General features: G+C 49.5%; 1 protein-coding gene across 1 annotated transcript; it reads right to left on the reverse strand.

Annotated features, from left to right (window-relative positions):
* Positions 1-4988: 4988 nt before the first annotated feature.
* On the reverse strand, positions 4989-7438 carry SLC18A3 (solute carrier family 18 member A3). Its single transcript, XM_026714529.2, has one exon. It carries the CDS (start codon positions 6695-6697, stop codon positions 5093-5095), a length of 1605 nt encoding a protein of 534 aa, XP_026570314.1. The 5' UTR covers positions 6698-7438; the 3' UTR covers positions 4989-5092.
* Between the last annotated feature and the right edge of the window lie 12409 nt (positions 7439-19847).

The raw sequence follows: 19847 nt of genomic DNA on the forward strand, positions 1-19847 counted from the left end.
CAACCAGCCTCCATCGGTGCCTGGCTGACCGGAGGCTGACTGTCCTTTGGGTTGGGGGTCAACCTCTCCCAGACCAACGCTAGGGCGGGCTTTCTCCCTGCCCCCATCCGGGGAGGGGGATGCCCCCCACCTTCCCACACCCCCAAAGACTCACCTCTAGTCCACACTCCTTTCTCAAACGAGGTGGGAAATAATGCACCCTCCCCCTTCATTTTTTTTGGCCAGGCGAAGACTTTGCTGGATTAATAAGGAGGGATAGGCAGATTGAATTCTCACGTGAAAAGGAGGTGAGTCAGACCATTGGTGCTTTGATGCAAAGGAGATAGGGCCAGTGTGTGTGTGTGTGTGTGTGTGTGTGTGTGTTGCATCACAGGAACACCCTTCATTTGCAAAGGTCATTCCTTACTCACTTAGGTAAAAACTGATAATAAATAAGTCCAGTCTTCTAAACAGTCGAGGATTCTCTCATGAACAACTGGGGAAAGGAGGACAGAGAAGGGAAAGGAAACCTCCCCACAACACCATTAACCTGCTTGCTGGAGTGTCAATCAAATCCACTCAGCTGAGCTGGTTCTGCAAACCAGGCCCAGCCTTTTGGGTTCGTAACTGACCCGTGAAGGGGTTGTGTGAATGCAGCAACTGAATCTTCAAGTCCATCTGTGATCCAGTATTTTAAGAAGACAAGAAACAGTGACCTGTTTGGAAGAAGGAAGGAAGGAAGGAAGGAAGGAAGGAAGGAAGGAAGGAAGGAAGGAAGGAAGGAAGGAAGGAAGGAAGGAAGGAAAGAGTTAGAGAAACGCAGGCAGGGGAAGAAAGGGGAAAAATGAGAGGAAGGGAGGGATGGAGGGAGGGAGGCCCTTTGGCCCTGTTATAATAGGGCATTCAGAACGATGTCTGTTAGATTAATCTTTATTTACTGGTGTTTGATCCTTCAAGCTGTTTGATCTCTGCTTCAGCAACAGGAATCAAAACGGCTCCCATTTTATGGGGAATTAGCTCTGCAGCCTGCACCAGGCATGGTGTGTGTGTGTGTGTGTGAGAGAGAGAGAGACAGAGGGAGAGAGAGACAGAGAGACAGAGAGAGAGAGAGACAGAGAGAGAGAGAGACAGAGAGAGAGAGAGAGACAGAGAGACACAGAGAGAGAGACAGACAGAGAGAGGCGATGGGAGGGAGTTTGTTAGTCTGCAAAACTGACCCCAGATGGCTCCCATTTCTTCTCAAAGAGAAATAGTTCTTGACTGTCCATGGTTTTCAGGTGGGCTTTTCCAGGACCTGGAGGTTGAAGCCTCTCTCGTTCTCTTGACTAACACCCTGGTCAGTTTCAAGGTGTCAGCAGGTCATTCCTGCCTCTGCCACCCTATTCCTTCAACCCCACCTCTCCATCCTTCCCGAGAGGGGAGCCTATATCAGCCTTCAAGCCTTTCTTTGCTGCCTTCTCCTGGGTGCCAAGAATCTTGCACCCGAAGCTGCTTGCTCTCCCCTCCATAAGGAAGAAGGGGGCTGCCGTTTTATAAGGAGGGCAGGAAAGGTGGCAGGAAAGGCATTTGCCAGGAACATCTGGGATGCCGGATCTCTTGGGCCAGCCTCAGCCCAGCACGATTCTTTGGTTGCAGTCTGGTGGATCTGCCCAGGTCACGCTTCTGACTAAGGGTGGATATTAACACAGCAGAGTGGATTGAAACAGAACATTAAAACGATGAAGAATAAACTTAGTTCTCTTCCTTGCTATTTTCTCTTTCCTGTTTCTTTCCCTTCCTTTCGTCTGTCTTCCATCTTTCCCTCCTCTGCTCTCTCTCTCTCTTTCCCTCCCCAATACTCCTTCCTTCCTTTCTCCCTTCCTTCTTCTTCCCTCCCTTCCTCCACCTTCTCTCCCTTCCTTTCTTCCATTTTCCCTCCCTCCCATTTTTCCTTCCTTCCTTCCTTCCTTCCTTCCTTCCTTCCTTCCTTCCTTCCTTCCTTCCTTCCTTCCTTCCTTCCTTCCTCTTCCCTCCCTTCCTCCACCCTCCCTCTCTCCCTTTCTTCCATTTTCCCTCCCTCCCATTTTTCCTTCCTTCCTTCCTTCCTTCCTTCCTTCCTTCCTTCCTTCCTTCCTTCCTTCCTTCCTTCCTTCCTTCCTTCCTTCCTTTCTCCCTTCCTCTTTTTTTTTTTTTGGGGGGCAGAATATTCAGGAGAAACCTCTTCTCTGAAACAACACCCCTTCTTTTCAAGTTCTGTTGCAACTGGTCAGCCTTGGATGTAATGCCAAAGGCGATTTTTGGAAGAAAAAAAAAAAGCCAAGCGAAGGGCAAACCCAACACCTGGTTAGACCCGTTCGCCTCACCGGGAGGCCGGTGGGAGAAACCAGAACAGAAACGAAGTTTTCCAGTTTCCTGGGCTTGAGCCAGCGGGGTCTGTAAACGAAATCGACTCTGGGCAAGAAGCACGCGCTTTGCCCCCCGCCCCCCAACCTGTTCCGTCGGGACGAAACGCGCTTGAATGAACAAGAGTTGAGTCGCTTCTCTTTTGTTCCCGGTGAGTTTCGCTCCCCATCGCCCACGGCTGCCTCTTCGGCGCCCAGCCCCACGCATCGTTAGTTCCCGGGGGTGGCGGTGGGGGTGGGAAGAATCCGGGGAAGAATGTCGCGGATTTCACCGGCGGCTTTTTACCTCCGCGGAGACGCAGCCAAGCGGAGCCCTGAGATCAAAGCGGGCGAAAAAAAGGGTCCCCAAATACGGTCGGCCAGCCCCGCCCAGCCCCGCGGGGAGAAGCGCGGCGGAGGCCCTTTAGACAGGAGGAGGAGGAGGAGGCAGGCGGGCGATCTGGAGCCCTCTTTCCCCTTCTCCGTGAAACGGAGGGGATTCCAAAGGAGAAAGGCAAAAAGAAGCCAGAAACGCTTTGGGAAGCGCTCCGTCAGTTCCTCTCCTCCGGTCGGAGGCAGCCAAAGGGCGGGGAAGGGCCGACATCCTGGATTCCGGGTCCCCTGTAACCCCACAGCTTCGGGGGCCGATAGAAAGGGAGACTCCCCAAACTCTCTTGAGAGGGCCGGGTGTGTGTGTGTGGGGGGGGGTGGGGTGGGGAAGAATCAGGACGTGGCTACGCAGCCTCGGCCCGCCGTGCGATGGAAGGGGTGGAAGAGTGAATAGGCAGGCGAGGCGTTTTGCGCAGCCGTTGGGAAGCCGAAGGAAACGGGCACGCCGGGCCTTGGAAGGACGGGGCGTCGGGGAAGAATAAGGAGTAGGGGGGCTTATGGTTAGCCTAGAGATATCGTCCTCAGTGAAATCAGGGGGCCGTTTCCAACCATCCTATACAAGTAACATAGGAAACACACAGCGGGACCCTAAAGGGAAAATAAAATCCTCACCGCATATCAAGAATCCTACAGGAAGTTACCCAGAAGTAACTAAAGCTAAGTTCAAAAGAGTTTGTCCCCCTTCCTTTTCTTCCTCTTTGGGCTTCCATCTAATAAGAAGCCGTCTAAACTTTGGGGGAAATAAACGAGAGAAATTACAGACTCGCGTTCTATGCGTCGTTTGTGAACATATCTGTCTAAGGGGGCGTGGAAGCGATCTGTGAGAAACAACGCTTGAAAAATTCCCCTGCCTTCCAATCGTGATTAAAACAAAGAAAGAAACAAAGGAATAAGCCGAAAATCCCAAACGGAGCTGATCTTAAGAGAGACTCCTTCCAAACCAAAATAAAAACGAAGCCAAGATGGAGCCAACTCTGTTAAAATATTTGTAAGAAGAGCAGATTTCATGTTTGGGATTTGTTTATTAATGGCAGTGGATTTTTTTTTTAAAAAAACTTCTGTTTTATTGTGTGTGTGTGTGTGTGTCTGTGTGTGTGTCTCTGTGTGTGTGTGTGTCCCTTTTGTACCCCCCCCCCCAAGCTGGATATCCTAAAATGCTTCTTCTTTAAAAAAAACAGGAATGGACATAAAAGTGCCAAGAATCTACCTACCTGCTATTTGCAACTGGAAGTTATAGATTTTTTAAAACTTAAGCATTAAGTTGTTGAGGGATCCAAGTATATTAAAATGGTTGATTTTATGCAGTTTTCCATGAAAATAACCTATACTGTAGGTAGAGGAATGACTTCTGGGTAGATACCCAGACTTGACTTTAATTTGTATATTTTCTTTGTGTATTTAAGATTCATCTTAATGTGCACACAATAAAACCAAGACAAAGATTCCCTGGAACATTATTTATTCACACCCATATGAATGTAATAGTTTCAGTCTAAAACATGGTATGGCGTATTTCATTGACCAGAATAGCAGCACAACAGGAAATAAATGAATGAATGGATGGATGAATGAATGAATGAATAAAAATACTTTGTCTTGCTTTTTTTTTTCTCCTCCAGGAGGAAAAACTAACATAACATAATTTCCACTGCTGGCATTAAAACGCGAACCTCATGGAACATTTCCAGGTAGAGACCTGTCTATAAATGTACAATATTTACGGAGACCCTGGATGTGTATTTTTGAAGCATCTGGTCAAGGAGAAGCTGGTTCACACATGCATAACTGCAACATCTCCAGTGAGAACACGCCCAAATCTAATGTCACAGACAGAACACTCAGATCATGTCACACATGCACAGCAGACGTGGTGGGGGAAACAGGACATGGGCACCTCGGGGCTTCCAACTTCACTATGTTCTGATCAAGGATAGATAAAGCCGTTGGAGCTGGGTGTAAAAGAAAGAAACATGAAACCAAACCGATGATGCCTCAAGGGACACATACATGCATGTGTGAACCAGTCTTAAGTTACACACAACACTGCTTCCCCCAAACCTTTGGCAGAACCGCAGAAAGCCTGGTCTACCTCGTTTCTTGTAACAAGAAGGGCCAATATAGCTATGCAGATATGCTATTTGGGGACAGGCAGCTTTAATCTCAATAGAAGGGGTTAAGTCCTAACTTGAGAAGGAGAGAGAGAGAGAGAGAGAGAGAGAGAGAGAGAGAGAGAGAGAGAGAGAGAGAGAGAGAGAGAGAAAAGACTGTCATATTTAGAGAAAGGTTAATGTGTAGCACATTGGATATTTGGAGACAATAGCTGAGACCGTGTCCCTCTGCCGACAGGACTGTCTAGCCAAGCCCTAAGTATAGTCATAGTCTGAGGAATCGTCCTCCAAAGCCCCTTTAGAGTCTCTCTGATGAGGATCTACACTATTCTCTTCGAAACCCCCCACCGGGTGGCAATTCCTCCCCTTGGCTTTGCGTTCCTCCATCTTGATGGTGTCATAGAGTCCTTTGGGCTCCTCGTCTAGAAGGACGTTCCTCTCCGAGTGGGAGGGCTTCATCTGGCAAATGTTTTTGAGGGCCAGCAAGACCGGGGAGTAGAGGACGTTGGCGAGGCCCATGCCCAGGCTGAGCTGGGTGAAGCCGAAGGAGTGTACTATCTCTCCGGCCACGATGGGCCCCAGGGCATAGGCCACCGAGTAGGAGATGTCGGCAATGGCGTAGACGCTGCCGTAGACGGAGACATGGCGCACATCGACCAGGAAGGCCAGGGTGGGCAGAAGGGCTGTGTCCACCAGAGCGATGCCAAAGCAGATGCCGCACAAGGGGGCCATCAGCTGGCCAAAGTTCCGGCAAGCGGGCACCACGCAGGAGCTGGCCCCGATGACCACCATGCCCAGCGCCCCGTAGAACCACTGCAGGTGGGGATACTTGTCCGCCAGCTTGACCGTGAGGAAGACGCCCAGGATGTGGGGGAAGAAGGCCGGCAGCCACGCCAGGCCCCTCTCCCACTCGTTGGCCTTCATGGTGGTCTTCATCCACGTGCCGATGGTGGGCTCCAGGAAGGCCAGCGGCACGTTGCAGGTGGTGAGCGCGCCGGCCACCACCGCGATGTAGGGGTCGGCCATCAGCCGGTGGATGGGCGTGCCCACCGGCATGTTCTCCCGGGCCTGGCGGGCGAAGGGCTTGAGCGCCACCAGCACCAGCAGCGCGTCCAGCAGCGACATGGAGGCCAGCACCAGGAAGGGCGCCGCCTTCTGGCGGCCTATGTGGTAGAGGATGCCGCCGAAGGGGGGCGCCACCAGGCTGCCGAAGGAGATGAAGGCCAGCGCCAGGCCCAGCGCCCGGTTGCGCTCCTGCTCCTCCGGGTACTTGTCGGCGATGAGGGCCACACCGGAGGTGTCGGCGAAGGCCGAGCCCAGCCCTTGCAGGCTGCGGGCCACGAAGAGCGTGCTGTAGTTCTCTGCGAAGGCGAAGATGAGCGTGGAGAGGAACATGACCAGCAGCCCGATGAGCAGCGGCAGCACATAGCCCACGCGGTCGATGAAGGTGCCGGTGAACGGGTTGACCAGCAGTTGCAGGATGGCCTTGGAGGCGAAGAGCACGCCGACCTTCAGGTCCTGGTTGTCGGGGAGCACGGGCGGCGGGGGCATCCCGGCGATCTTGCTGGCGTTGCCGGCCCAGCCCCCGCCCGCCTCGCCGCCGCTGCCGTTGACCGCCAGGCTCTGCCCGGCCGACGCGCCGCCCATGGCCGCCAGGTAGTTGGGGATGATGGGCACGATGACCATGTAGAGCATGTTGTCCAGCAGCAGCGCCACGCAGACGATGGCCAGCAGGAGGCGCCGCTGGCGGCGAGTTTCCTGCAGGGCGCTGCCCAGAGCCTTGGCCCGCTGCCCCACCGCCTCCGACAGCTTCTCCACCGCCCGGCGGGGACCCACCGAGTGGCCGGCCTCCTCCTGCATCCTTCCACCTGCGACTGCCGGGCCAGGGACGCTAGAGGGGCTGGGGTGCCGGGCGGGCGAGGCTGGAGGGCGGGCGCGGGGCTCCTGCAGCCTTCCTCTTCCTCCTCCTCCTCCTCCCCCCCCGCTTCAATCCCGTTTCCTGGCCCTCTCCGAGCGAGCTTCTTGGCCCCGCTTGCCCGGCCGTCCAGCCCGCGCTGCCCGCAGCTCTCTCTCCGCCTTTCTCGGAGTGCGGAGAAGGCGCGCGGTCTTGTCCCGCTAAGCCTCGGCTCGCTGCGCCTCTTCCCCTTCGCCGCGCTTGGGGCGCGTCCCCATTGCACTCGTGTCGGGCCGGGGACACTTTGCCGCCTCCCCGTTGCCTGCCTGCCTGCCTCCCCGGCTCTGGATGGATCTGTGGGGGGCGGCGCGGGGCGCCCTCTCCGTCTGGCCCCGCTCAGCTCCGGCGTGCGTGGCGGGTAAGCCTTTGGATCGCCTCCTGGGCCGCCCGGAGCTTGGCTCTCTCCGTGGGGCTCCGCTAGCCGTCGGGCGAGGCGGGCGAGGGCAGACGAAGGGGGCTGCTGCCCATCAATCGACCCGCCTCTCTTGCCTCCGTCGGGTCGGTTCAGAGGAGCGCGGCTGGCCGGGATCCTTCCGTTCGCAGCATCGCTCCGGCTGCTTCAGACGGAGCGGCCCGAGGCGCAGCCTGCGCGGCTGGGGAAAAGCTGCCTCTCGCTGCCTTCGGCGCCGGTGGAAAGTTGCGGGCTCTTCTTCTTTCCACCCCCACCCCGCCCCTCCCCACGCGGGCTGCCTCCCTCCTCCCCCTCCGATGACGCAGACTGAAGCCCCCTCCCCAGCGGTCGCTGGCCCGGCTGCGCCTCACTCGGCTAATTTAACACATGGAGGAGTCGGAGCCAATGGCTGCCTCCAAGCAGCCCCCGGGGGCAGCGGGCGCGCGAGGCCGCACCTGGAGTCTGGAGCGGCTGGGCTGCACCTGCTGGCGGGACACGTCTGGACCCCGCAAAGCAGGGCGAGGTGTGAGCTGGGCACGGAAGTCCCTCGGCCCAAGTTCCCCGGCTTCCGTCCCGGGCGGTTGGCGGCCCCCACCCTGGCAGTGCAAGAGGCTTGCGAAGGTGCCCAAGAGAGGAAGGGCCAAGAGCGGGGCCCCCCGGGGTGGTGGTGGCCCTGGGAGCTTTTGGTGAGCCAAGTGAGGTGAGGTCATCAGTCTCAGTCTGGCACGGATGAGGTTGCCCACTTTGGGTCATGAGAGCACCAAGCTCCGAGACCCCCTCAGGACCCCTCAGTCCAGCCTGAGTCAGCAATATTCCCCTTCAAGCACCAGAGTCTCCCTCAGCTGCTGGCTGCCTAGAAGAGCTTTGCCTCCATCGGGTGAACTGGCACCTATAGAGTCCTAGGGCTGGCAGGGACCTTGGGGGCCTCCAACCCCCTTCGCAAGGCAGGAGCCTTGGACCATCCTGGCCCAAGAGTTATCCAGCCTTTTCTTGGAAACCCTCCAGGGATGGAGCACCCTCAACCCCCGGTTCCGTTGATCAATGGGCCTCCCTCTCGTTCCTTGTGTCCCTTCCTGCTACCCTTCCCATCGCTTGCCTGTCCCTGGCAGTCTCTGTTTGCAAGCCAAGGAGAGACAAGGCCTCCCTGACTTGAAGAGCCTCCGGGATGCCAGGATAAGAGAGGAGGCCTTGCTTTCAACCCGGAATGGCCCAAAGGGGACCACCGAGGGGGTTTCTGGGTTGGGGAAGAGGGAAGAGGGGGGAACTGCTGTGAGGTCAGGGCTGAAGAGAGAGGCTGGCTGACCTGGGACCAGGAGCCCCCTGGCTCAACAATCAGCTACCTGAAAGGAGGGGAGGGGCCCCAGTCTGGGTAGCTTTCGTGGGGGGAAACCAGCAGGGTGGGCTGGAGAGCAGCCTGCCTTCAGTGCCAGCACCTGCAGGAAGGGTTAAGTTGGTGGCTTCCCTGGAAGCCTCTGGCGTTCCCAGCTACCCCAAGCGAGCTCTTTGGGTGCCCTCCTTGGACGGATGCTCTGCCTGTGGGGATGGAGGCAGGGCTGGGCTGTACATGCTTCCCCCAAAACGGGCGGGATTCCCTGCGATTCTAGGTGGTTCCTTTGGGGGAGGGTGACACATGGCAAAGGGTGTCATTGGTTGGCTCAGGAGAGTTGGCTGAACTTCATGGGTCATTGAGAAGCTTTCTGGGTGTTGGACATGGGTGTTGGACATGCTCCGTAGACATTCACAGTCTGCCCCACGAAAGGGGGAGGGGCTTCCCCTCATATCAATACTCTGGGAAGCTGGCCCAGGAAATGGGGGGGTTCCCTCCCTGGAGGCTTTTAAGAAGGCCCTGGAGGACCACCCCTTGCCTGGCCTGGTTGAGGGCCTCCTGCTCCAAGGCCTCTCCAAGCTCCCAGCACGGGGTTGAGGGGGAATTGGGGGGTCATTCTGCTATTCTGTGATCCTCAGGGGACCCAGAGCAGGCTGGGCAGAGGCTCCCTCTGTCTGGAGGATGGGCTCCAGCACGTGTCCGAAAGCCCGGAAGAGGAAACCTCCGGTCCCCGTGACCGACCCAGATCAGACCCATATCGAGGTCATCCTGGGTCACATAGATCCGCCTTCATTCGGAGCGTGACTCTTCCCTGTTCTCACATTATTTCAACTTTCTGGTAGAAAATGTGCATTTCCTTGATGTTCTGAAGAGCCAGGCACAGACTAGTAGTTGTAAGGGGAGATTTACTCCAAGGTTCTCTTGCAATGACTCCGTTCAGGTGAAGTCATCGGGGGGGTTTATTCACACGGTCTTTGATCCAATCTTGGAGATTTCATTTCATTTTTTAAACCAGATGCGTATCGCAGAGGGCAACTTTGAGGACTGAGACTGAGGACATAACGCGCTACGGAATTTGCAGCTTGGATGAGGTTGAACTAGAGAATAGTCTGTCCTGGATTTGAACGTTACTTCTGAGAATATGAATATTGCATATCGAGAATTTCTAGTAAATCTGTTCTAGTAAATCTGTTAAACAGCAACGCAAACAGCAGATACAAATAGTTTTCTCCCAATTAAAGTACTGCCTTTTATTTTTTTTTAAATAGACGTTTAAGAGTGCTAGCAAGAAAAATAAAGTAGAAAGTAAGAAAAGCAAGTGAACACCACTTAATCTTACTTCTATTGCTTTTTATGATATTAACTATGTAGTAATGGTTCTTTTCAGGATAGGATTCCACCACCACCCCTTTTTTTTTTTTGCAATTCTGTGGGGGAAAAGTCTACCGAAGACCTTGGAAGTTATTTATTAGGAAGGCTGAGTAACATTTCGCTTTTATTCTCTTGTTGAATAAACCCAGCAAGATTTTCAAACTCTGCATAAGCTGTTAGATCATAGAGCTTCTGCTCTTTTCGTATTTCTTGAGTATGGGTATTACACACTGTGCAACAGTCATCTGGCTGTCTAATTTATCTTTAATTCCAAATAAAATCTACAATCTACAAAGCAAATCAACTAAAGAAGCCAGAAAATATTCAAGTAAGTTTTAGATTTGAAGGTTCATTTTCCAGTTTTTTAAAAAAGGGAAAAGCTAAGGCTGAGCAGATGTTTGAACGTTTTATTTCATGGTTTCGGTATTTTGCTAGTGAATAAATTAGAGTAAGAGTTCGTGATAGATCTATTAGAAAAGAAGTCTGAATGGGTTAATATTCAGGGGAATATCTTGACAAATATTGTTACAATTAGCTGTGCTTGGCTACAGCTATGCAGTATCTTGGCACAGAGTCCAGGCCATCTTAATTTGCTTGCACAGGCATTCTGAGGAGGCCAAAAGGGGGAAAAAATTAATTCAATTGGCCAGCAGATATTGTCTGCGGCTTTCAAGCAAAACATCTTAAGTAATTAAGGTCAAATTCTGTTTTTGCAGCAGGCCATTTGAGGGAATCAATGGCTGTAGATCAACTTTACCAAATGACACAACCAACCGATTCTTTTGCATGTAAGTCAGCTCAAGTGAAGCCCTTGCTTGAAAATCACTCATTTTATTTACAGGTTACAAGTTAAGGGACGGCGGAAATATTCCAAGATGCTATTGATATTATTTTCATGAATCTACAGTGTAGATGGCAGATTTTTTTGGGGAAAAAAAAAGGGGTGAATGGAAGAGAATCTCTGTAGCTCAGATTGAATTGTGGAGTCCTGGGTGCTCTCTGAGTTTGGTGGTTTTGACGCAGTCATTCCATGGCCTGAGGAAGTGGCCCTTTCAAGAAGCACCCACGTTCTCATCCAGGTGATGAAACATCTGCATGGAAACTCAGGAAGCCCCAAGGACTCTAAAGGCTCTCGAAGGCTTGAATGATTAAAGTTTGGGTTCTATCTTTGGAAAGTTTGCATTCAGTTACAACCCTGTATTGAACAAGGAATGAAATAAATAAATAAATATATGGACATTTAAAATTTAGTGTTTATCTTTAAGATGACCAGTGTGTGTGTGTGTGTGTGTGTGTGTGTGTGTGTGTATGTGTGTGTTTGTGTGTATCTCACTAAACATTTGGTTAATATCTGTTTTCTGTCTTGAAAATTGCATTCCTCCCTCCCGGTCCCCAAGTGTTTTATGGCTGTTTAAATTTGGTCTTCTATATCTGTCTATTGATCTATTTGTCTGTATGTGTGTGTGTGTATGTATGTATGTATGCATGTATATATGCATCTGTCTGTCCATCCATCCATCCATCCATCCATCCGTCCATCCATCCATCCATCAATATCTATAATCTACCCAACTTTCTGACTAGGAGGGAGGGAGAAGGTCAGGAAAGGTCAACCTTCAGAAGGAACTGCATATATTTCTTCTCTTTCTCTTTCTCTTTCTCTTCCCTTCTTCTCTTTCTGTAGACTTTTGTCACCTTTGTTAAGGGAATCGCAGCAGCTGCTATAAGCCCCACGCCTTTGTTAAGTGAGCCTGGTTTCTCCATGGATTTTCCTTGTCAGGAGGCCACAAAAGCAGAACATGCAACCCCGGGACACGGGGACCATCATCAATAGTGGTCATGTACCTGAAGGCCAATCACATGGCCAAGGGGAGGCTGGAATGATCGTAAGTGTGAAAAATGGCCGTAAGTCCCTTTTTTTTCAGTGTCATTGTCACTCTGAGTGGTCGCTCAACGAACTGTGATAAGTCAAGGACCATCTGTGGCCAGTTGGCCTTCAGGCCGGGCTGCCTCAGAGACGCTCCCTGCTGAGTGGGAGCTGTCCAAAGCGCCAGGTGCTGAAAGCCCCCCTCCCCCTGGAGAGGCCCATGCTGGACGAGAGGGGCCTCTTCCTGGCTCTGGCAGGGCTGAGCAGGGGAGACGGGGAGACGGCTCTGCTCTATTGCCAGGCCGCACCAGCCCCGGCCCCTTGGCCCTTGGAGGAGGAGGAGGAGAAGGAGGAGGAGAAGGCACTCTACTTGATTAAATTCGCCCTTTTAATCAGGGCTGAGAGCCATTTCCCGTCATGTCAATGGACCCTGTCTCCCTCTGGGAGGGGGGGGGAGGGGGGTGGTCGTGCCTGGCGAGCGCAGAGGTTGCTTCCTCCACCTCAGGGGAACATTTGTCATCCCTATTATCTTCAGCCAGGGGAAACGGGTTGCGTTTGCTAAGAGCTTCGTAATAAATCCAACCTTATTCCGCCAAGTCAGCCGGTTGAGGGCAACGGACGTGCAGAGACGTTTCAATGTGAAGTCCTGGGTTGGCCCCACCGAATGGGACCTTGGGGGTGGTGGCTTGACTCGTGGCTATCCAAGTCATCCGTGGAGGAGTCAGGAACAGGCATAGGGCTGGGCCTGTGCTGGGGTCTCTGGCAAAGTATGGACCAGGAAGGACCTTGCCCTTTAATGGCCCTTTGCTTGCCTGCTTGATGACTGAGGTAGCCGTTCAGTCACGTCTGACTCATGGGGATTTTATGGGTTTCTCCACTTCTTCCACGTCTTGCATGGCTTCTTTGAGGCTTTTCTGTGCCCTGGTTGGTGTCATCTTTGAGGGTGTCCAGCCACCGTGTTCTTTGGTGGCCTGGTTTCCTTTCACTGCTAACACTTGTCTGCTTATTTTTGGTCTATTTCTCCTGGGATTTAGGTTGTCTTTCAGCTGGTCTCATTGTGTTCCTCCCACCCAGCCAGAAATCTAGACAGGCCTTCCCGGCTTGACTCTTGAGGCTTGCAGCCTGCCTGTCCACGCTTCTCTCTTTTCCCCTCTCCCTTCTTTACAGCACTAATTCATTTGGAACGGTCACGTCCAATAGGCTCATCCTCCCCAAAATACCCCCCCCCTTGGTGTTCCCTACTGTCCTGATGTGAGGCTGCCCCCTTACAGCCCAGGCATTGTGGACTCCCTCTGTCTCCAGGCAGAGATTTATTCTGCCCCGTTGTTGGCCATTTCCCAGGAGCTGGAGGATACGGGGTCCTTCTGAAAGCTTTGGGTGGTTATTTGGTCACCTGAAGGACCTCTGGAGGCAGGAGGAAGAGCTGCAGTCCAGTCCAACCATCGGGCAAAACGCATCTTGCCTGAACAGTTGGGGATGGTCTCTGTTTTAGCTGTGGGGTGAGGCCTTCACTGAATGCTTTATGGTTTTTGTTTTACTCCTGTAGGTAAAGGTTTATTTTATCTGCTGGGTTTATTATGGACATTGAACACGTCCCGTTTGCTGTGTTACTAATCCCTGGACGCTTTTATGCAATATCATAATATCTAGGAAGGGTGAATGGAGATCAACCAACCACTTGTCCTCCCAGCAATACCCAGGCAGGAGTGTGAATTGTCCACTGCCCCTTTTTCAATTTTCTGGATTTGGGTGATTGTTGTTGGAGGGAAGCCCTCCCAGTCAGGAGGAGGGCTCAAGCAGCCCTCCCAGTCAGGAGGAGGGCTCAAGCAGGAAATTAGCCTGGGCTCCTTACACAAGAAGGCAAGATTGACCTCCACTGAAGGCCTTTCAGCCTTATGGGTTCTTTCTGGGTGGAACCTGCAGGACTCGGATGATCCCTGTGGAATAGGCATCAAGCAATAAAGTAGCTAGTTTGAACTCTACAGTACAGGGGTCTGGTTGCTTGCACCCAACAGGTACAGGAAGGTGTAGCTAGTGAGGTGCTTGGAGGCTCAGCCTAGGATCAGTCAGGAGAAAACGGGGGGCAGGGATGGTGGGCCCAGGAGTGGCTGAGCCTGAACAGGGGAGAAGGATCCCTGGTTCCTCTTTAAGCTCTCTTTAATAACCCAGTTGGAACCGAGACTGGACTCTAGCAGGGGTGGCCTCCATTTTAGGAGAACAAGCCAGGCCCGTGAGAGGGCCAACTGCAGGCAGTCCTCCACTTACGACCCCAACATTTCTGTTGTTTGAGTGAGACCTTTGTTAAGTGACTTTTGCCCCATTTTACAACCTTTCTTGCCACTGTTGTTAAGTGAATCCCTGCCATTGATAGTAACCTGGTTGCTAAGTGAACCTGGTTCCCCCCCTACCCCCACCATGGACTTCGCTCCTCAGGAGGTCGCAAAAGGGGATCACGTGACCTTGGGACACAGCAACCATCGTAAATGTGCGCCAGTTGCCCAGCCTCGGCATTTGGATCAGTTGGCCAAGGAGAGGCTGCCAAGGTCGTAACTGAAAAACGATCACCAGTCACTTTTTCAGTGCCCTTGTAACTTTGAACCATCACTAGACAAACTGTCCTAAGTCAAGGAGTGCAGCTGTACTGGCCTTGGCCTCTGGAGAGGAGCACAACAGGCGGTGCTAATGCACAGCTTACTCATCAGGTGACTCACCTTTTGCCGAGGCTCCAAGGCGGAGAGCTGGCAGCGGTGGCGGCGGCGGCTGCCAGGAAAGTGAAGGATGCCCATAAGGTGAAGGACTGAAAGCTCATTGTCTTAATAGCTTCTTCTGGCTTTAGGAGAGATTTCGTCCTTTTGAAGAGTTTGGCTGCACTTGGTGGCTTTCTTGTCGGAGTGTCCTTTCCCCTTCTTCAAGGAGAAGCCTTGGAGAAGGTCTTCTCTCCCCCCAAGTGGGAGGGGAGGAGGAGGGGGAAAGAGAATCCTATTCAAACTAATTGTGCCAGGAACTTTCAGTTGGAGGAAAATGAGAAAACGGAAGCCAAGAAGAGAACTCTGCGGTCAAACATAAGGAAAAAGTTCCATGCCTGTTTTCTCAGAGGTAAATAAGGCCTTCTATTTTTAGGGGGTCTCACTGAATTTTGAATTTCCATATTTCTGATTTGGCAAATATAAAATACAAGCCTAGGGAAGCTAGCTCGGATGGAAATCTCCAGAGATCAATAGCAGGAAGTCTGGTCAGAGATGCACCCTTAATATTACTGGATTCTCCCAGATTCTAGCAGAACAAAACAAAACTTCACCTGCCTTAAAAGTCAAATGCAGAGTTCGATTCCGACTCTCTCCTCCTGAGGGGAGAAAAAAAGAGCAGGCTTTAACATTATTTTGGAAATAGTTGCTTTGAATTAAACCGTGGAAGTAAGGTTGCTCTCTGAAACTACGTGGTTCCCAGCTGGGGATGAGTAGACGTAATGGTATCATCACCACAGGGAGAATTTGGTACCGTTTTCAGAAAGTCATTCAGAGAAGCCACTGAGGGTCAGACAGCAGGTGCTGAGACAATTCACCAGTGAAGAAAGTTACGTGAAACTTACGCTTGTGTGAATTTGGCTGCTGTGACAATCGCACAGCCAACCCACCAAAAATCTGATGGAAATCAACCGTGTTGATCCAAGGAGAGCAATTAGTTGATTGTACCCTGCTAATGAGATACCGGGGGGCGGGGGGGGAATTATTCTTAGTGTCTTCTCTGAATCCACCCCACTCCAGACACTCAACGTGGGGTCTGAGCATCAAAGAAGCAGACACTGGCGTAGTTCTCTGTTTTGACCTCTCTCTCTGATAGTCAGACCTCTAGAACCATGATTAATATCTTGAAGATTGCCATAATTCAGATGGAGGGCACTTAAGGTATATGGCATGTCCAGAGGGAAATCAGACTGAGAGACAATTAAAAGAATTAACAGGCTATTGAGGATCAATAAAATTATATTAATATATGGATTGGTGTGCTAAGGGGAAGTGGCAAGAAATTATTTTGAATTCTGTTTTTTTTATAATCCCTTTAGATCCCTTCTGGCAATAAATTCGACTTTCAAAGATTAATTGGCAGCACAAATTGAATCACTTTGGGAGCACAAATTGATGTATGTTGCTCAGAAATGAAAAATTTCTCAGATTATGTGGGATGAATTATGCCCTTAACAATAAGATCTATCTTTCTTTCTTTCTTTCTTTCTTTCTTTCTTTCTTTCTTTCTTTCTTTCTTTCTTTCTTTCTTTCTTTCTTTCTTTCTTTCTTTCTTTCTTTCTTTCTTTCTTTCTTCCTTCCTTCCTTCCTTCCTTCCTTCCTTCCTTCCTTCCTTCCTTCCTTCCTTCCTTCCTTCCTTCACATTTCTACTTCACATTCCCACTTCCCTAATGATAGGCTCATCTCATCCTTTCTCCCAGTTTACAGCCCAGAAACTGGAGATGAGATGGATTCCTTCCTTCCTTCCTTCCTTCCTTCCTTCCTTCCTTCCTTCCTTCCTTCCTTCCTTCCTTCCTTCCTTCCTTCCTTCCTTCCTTCCTTCCTTCCTTCCCCAACTAACAGTGTAAGGGATGCATTGTTTTTTTAGATGGATTATTTAAACAGTGGGCTACTACAAGCATTGTCTTTCATGTCTGAAGTGTGTGTGTGTGTGTGTGTGTGTGTGTGTGTGTGTGTGTGTGTGTGTGTGTAAATAAACCCATCAGTGAACTAGAACTGAGTTTCGGTCTAATAATGTTTTATATGAAATGGCAAATCCACATTTGCTACCAGACATAATGATCAGAAGTAGATGAGAAGCAACTTCAGCACCACTAACTAGTGGACAGCGCGTAAAAAAAAAAAGGGTCCAGAATGAGCTGTGATGAACCATTGCCACCTAGTGGTAGATAAATGTAATTGCAGATAACTCCATGTTATCTTTTGTAAATTAGGTACTACATATAAAAAGCAACAAAATACCTGTATGCAGATTGTTTTTTTAAATGTACCTCATTTAAAAGTCCTTGGATATCACAGTGTACATTATTAGGCCATTTGTTTCTTTGATCTGATAATCTTTAATATCAATTGACCCTATTTTCAATTATATATTTAGAATTTTACATTCAGTTAAACACGCACACACAGAACATTTATGTCACTACCTACAAATGACTCTGGTTTTTATGATCTTTAAGTGTTTATCAAAAGTAAGCATTTAGCCTTACCTATATTTTATAAATATGTTGCATGAATTGTTCAATAACATATTGATGGGCAATGAATTACAAAACAATTATTCTCAGATATTATATTTTTCAAAATGTAAAACATCTTGATGGTGTTTCATACACTAAGATATTTTTGATGAAATGGTATAGCTCTGTAAAAAAATCCTCTTAGAATATTTATTATGTGCCAGTTAAGAAAATATTCACTTGGATTGATCTGAATGCTTTTACATTCCAGGTTAAAAGTTTTCCACCCATGATTTAAGTGAAAAGACACTTGCGATATTTAATAGACAAATTTCTAAAAAAGTCAAATATATAATACTTCACATTCTTACTGCAGCCAGAATAACCTTTGCACAGTGTTGGAAACAAGCAGATATTCCATCAGAGGAAATGGTTATTCAGAAGATAACAGCCTGTGCAGAGATGGATAAATTAACCTTAGCACTTAAGGAAAAAGAAACATCTGAATATTATAGAAGCTGGGAATGCTGGTATGACTGGATAGAACAAAAATAGAAAATATATTAGTAAACAATGTAAAATGTAAAAGAGGTAGTAATTATGTATTCGCAATAAGATGTATTTATAAATATATCACCAATATTGATAACAAACAAGGAACCATAGACTGCGATAGTAGAAAAACTTGCTAGTAGTTAGTAGTTAAAAACTTGCTAGTTTTTAATCATTTTCTTCTTTTTTCCTGTGTGTTGTATATGTGTTTTTTTGATATTTTAGTTCTATAATCAATAAAGTTTGTTTTTTTAAAAAAAGAAAAGACACTTGCATTGGTTACAAAACCATCACCATCAGATGTACCTATCCCTGTGATTAATACACTAAATTATCTTTTTGACACTCACAATTTTTGCTCCCTCGATATGACAGACAGCTTTCATTGCTGCATCCATCAATGCAGGGCAAAGTAAAAATGACAAATTCCCCCCCCCCCTCAAAAAAAGCATAAGTGTCACTGAATTGTACTTACAGTAGGTCATATTTTCTGTTATCAATGGAAGACTGTGAACTCAAAATACCAATATTTCACAGATTGCTTAGATAAGAAGAGAAATGCATATTTTCAGCGACATTTGGACAATGCGCGTATTGGCCATCTTGTATGTGAGTTCCTCTGTCCGTGGTTTTTGTGCGTATTCTTTTGTTGGGTTCATGTTAACCATGATGTGTCAGCACGGGTTTTAAAGAGGCGTAACAGGTTTATGAGATTTCGTCCCTCTTTCTAAATTTAGAGCTCCTTTGCGAGGTATGTTATCCTGTATGAATCTACAGACGTTCTTTCTAATGTTGGAAGCCAATTGTGGCCTCCTCCTTCCTGAGTTTGAAGGTAGCAAAGCCACCCAAGTCTTGGCTGAAATCCAGGGCAAGCTAACTAAGAAAAGGGCACTGCAGGTTATCCACCCATTAGGCACAGGGAAGGTTATCCAATCCCGTTTCCAGACAGAACTGGGTCTGAAACGAACTGGGCCAGCTTCAAGGCAGTGTCTCAAGAAGCCTTTGGCCTTTTGCAAACCAGGTAACCTGCTCAGGGCCTCTTTCCGGTTTGCCTCTAGGGGCCACAGACGGAAGGGGTGAGCCTGGAGGGGTTTACACCCTTTATCGATACTTGGATAACCTCATCAATCAAGCGTCTTAGAAATAGTTTTTCCCTTTTTTCCAGATGTTCCTAACATCTCTCTCTCTCCCTCCCTCCCTCCCTCTCCTCTCCTCCTTGTCTTTCTTCAAATTTGATTTTCAAAGAGTAATTGGCGGCAAAGATTGAATTGTTTTGGGTGTGCAAATTTAGGTATAGTGCTCAAAACAGAAATGTCTCAGAGTATGTAGGATAAAAAATAAGATCTTTCTTTCCTCCTTCCCCTTTTTTCTTTTCTTTTCTTTTCTTCCTTCCTTCCTTTCTCCTCCCTCCCTCCCTCCTCTATTCCCCTCCCCTCTCCCCCCCTCTCCATCTTTAACCCTCTCTTCCTTCTTCCAATCTCCTTCTCCTCTCACTCTCCCCTTTCCCCTTTCCTCTTGGTATAGGCTGAATGTGTCCATACACAATTAAAAAAAAACACACACAATGGTGTCCTGCCAAGGAATGGCATGCAGATGTTTTGGGTAATAAACCAATTTGGTCCTTGTAGATGCCATTCTGAGGGCTTCTCTCTCTGGAGGCTTCCAGATGTTTGGCTTAATGTCGAAAAGTAGAAGGGACGTCCAGCCTGCAATTGTATATATTGTGTACAGGATCAGCCTTGAGGGATTATTGAAATGAGTTGTCGAGTTTGCAGTTGAGTTCACTCCACTGGGGCCGACTCAAAATTTATCAAACAAAGCTTAAATTAGCCACCCGTTTCCTCCCTTCCTTTGGCCTGTGTGCCTAAAAATGCCCCTGTAGCCAACGTGTTCAGAGTAGGAGGAATAGAGGCCCCAAATACCCTCACCGCAAAAGTTAGACATGGAGAGAAATTGGTCCACTTGGCGGTAGCAGAGACTTTGAAGGAACAGCTGGATACGGCTGCTACGGCTGCTGCCACGTCATTCCAGAGCGGTAAGAGGCTTAAAGGGGCCAGAATGGCTGCCGGAAATAAGCAGTCAGATCATCCCTTAAACAGGCAGCTCTCTCGATCGACTGAATGGCTGGCTGGCTGGGGGGAGGGGTGTGTTTCCAGCCTTTTCATCCACAGTTCAAAGCTGCTTTTCATTTTGCACAGCACTGAAGGTGGACAGGGCTGGGTGAACTGTATCTATACCACTTACACAAGGGCCCCCGGTCAGTAAATGCTCGTCTCCAAGCCATTGCTCTGGCCCCACTGCAAAGCAAGGGATGGCAGGGTCGTTATAAGAGAAGAAAGGAAGCT

This window comes from Pseudonaja textilis, chromosome 4, assembly GCF_049901715.1.
Source record: "Pseudonaja textilis isolate UNSWEBS1 chromosome 4, rPseTex1.2, whole genome shotgun sequence".
Classification (NCBI taxonomy): Eukaryota; Metazoa; Chordata; class Lepidosauria; order Squamata; family Elapidae; genus Pseudonaja; species Pseudonaja textilis.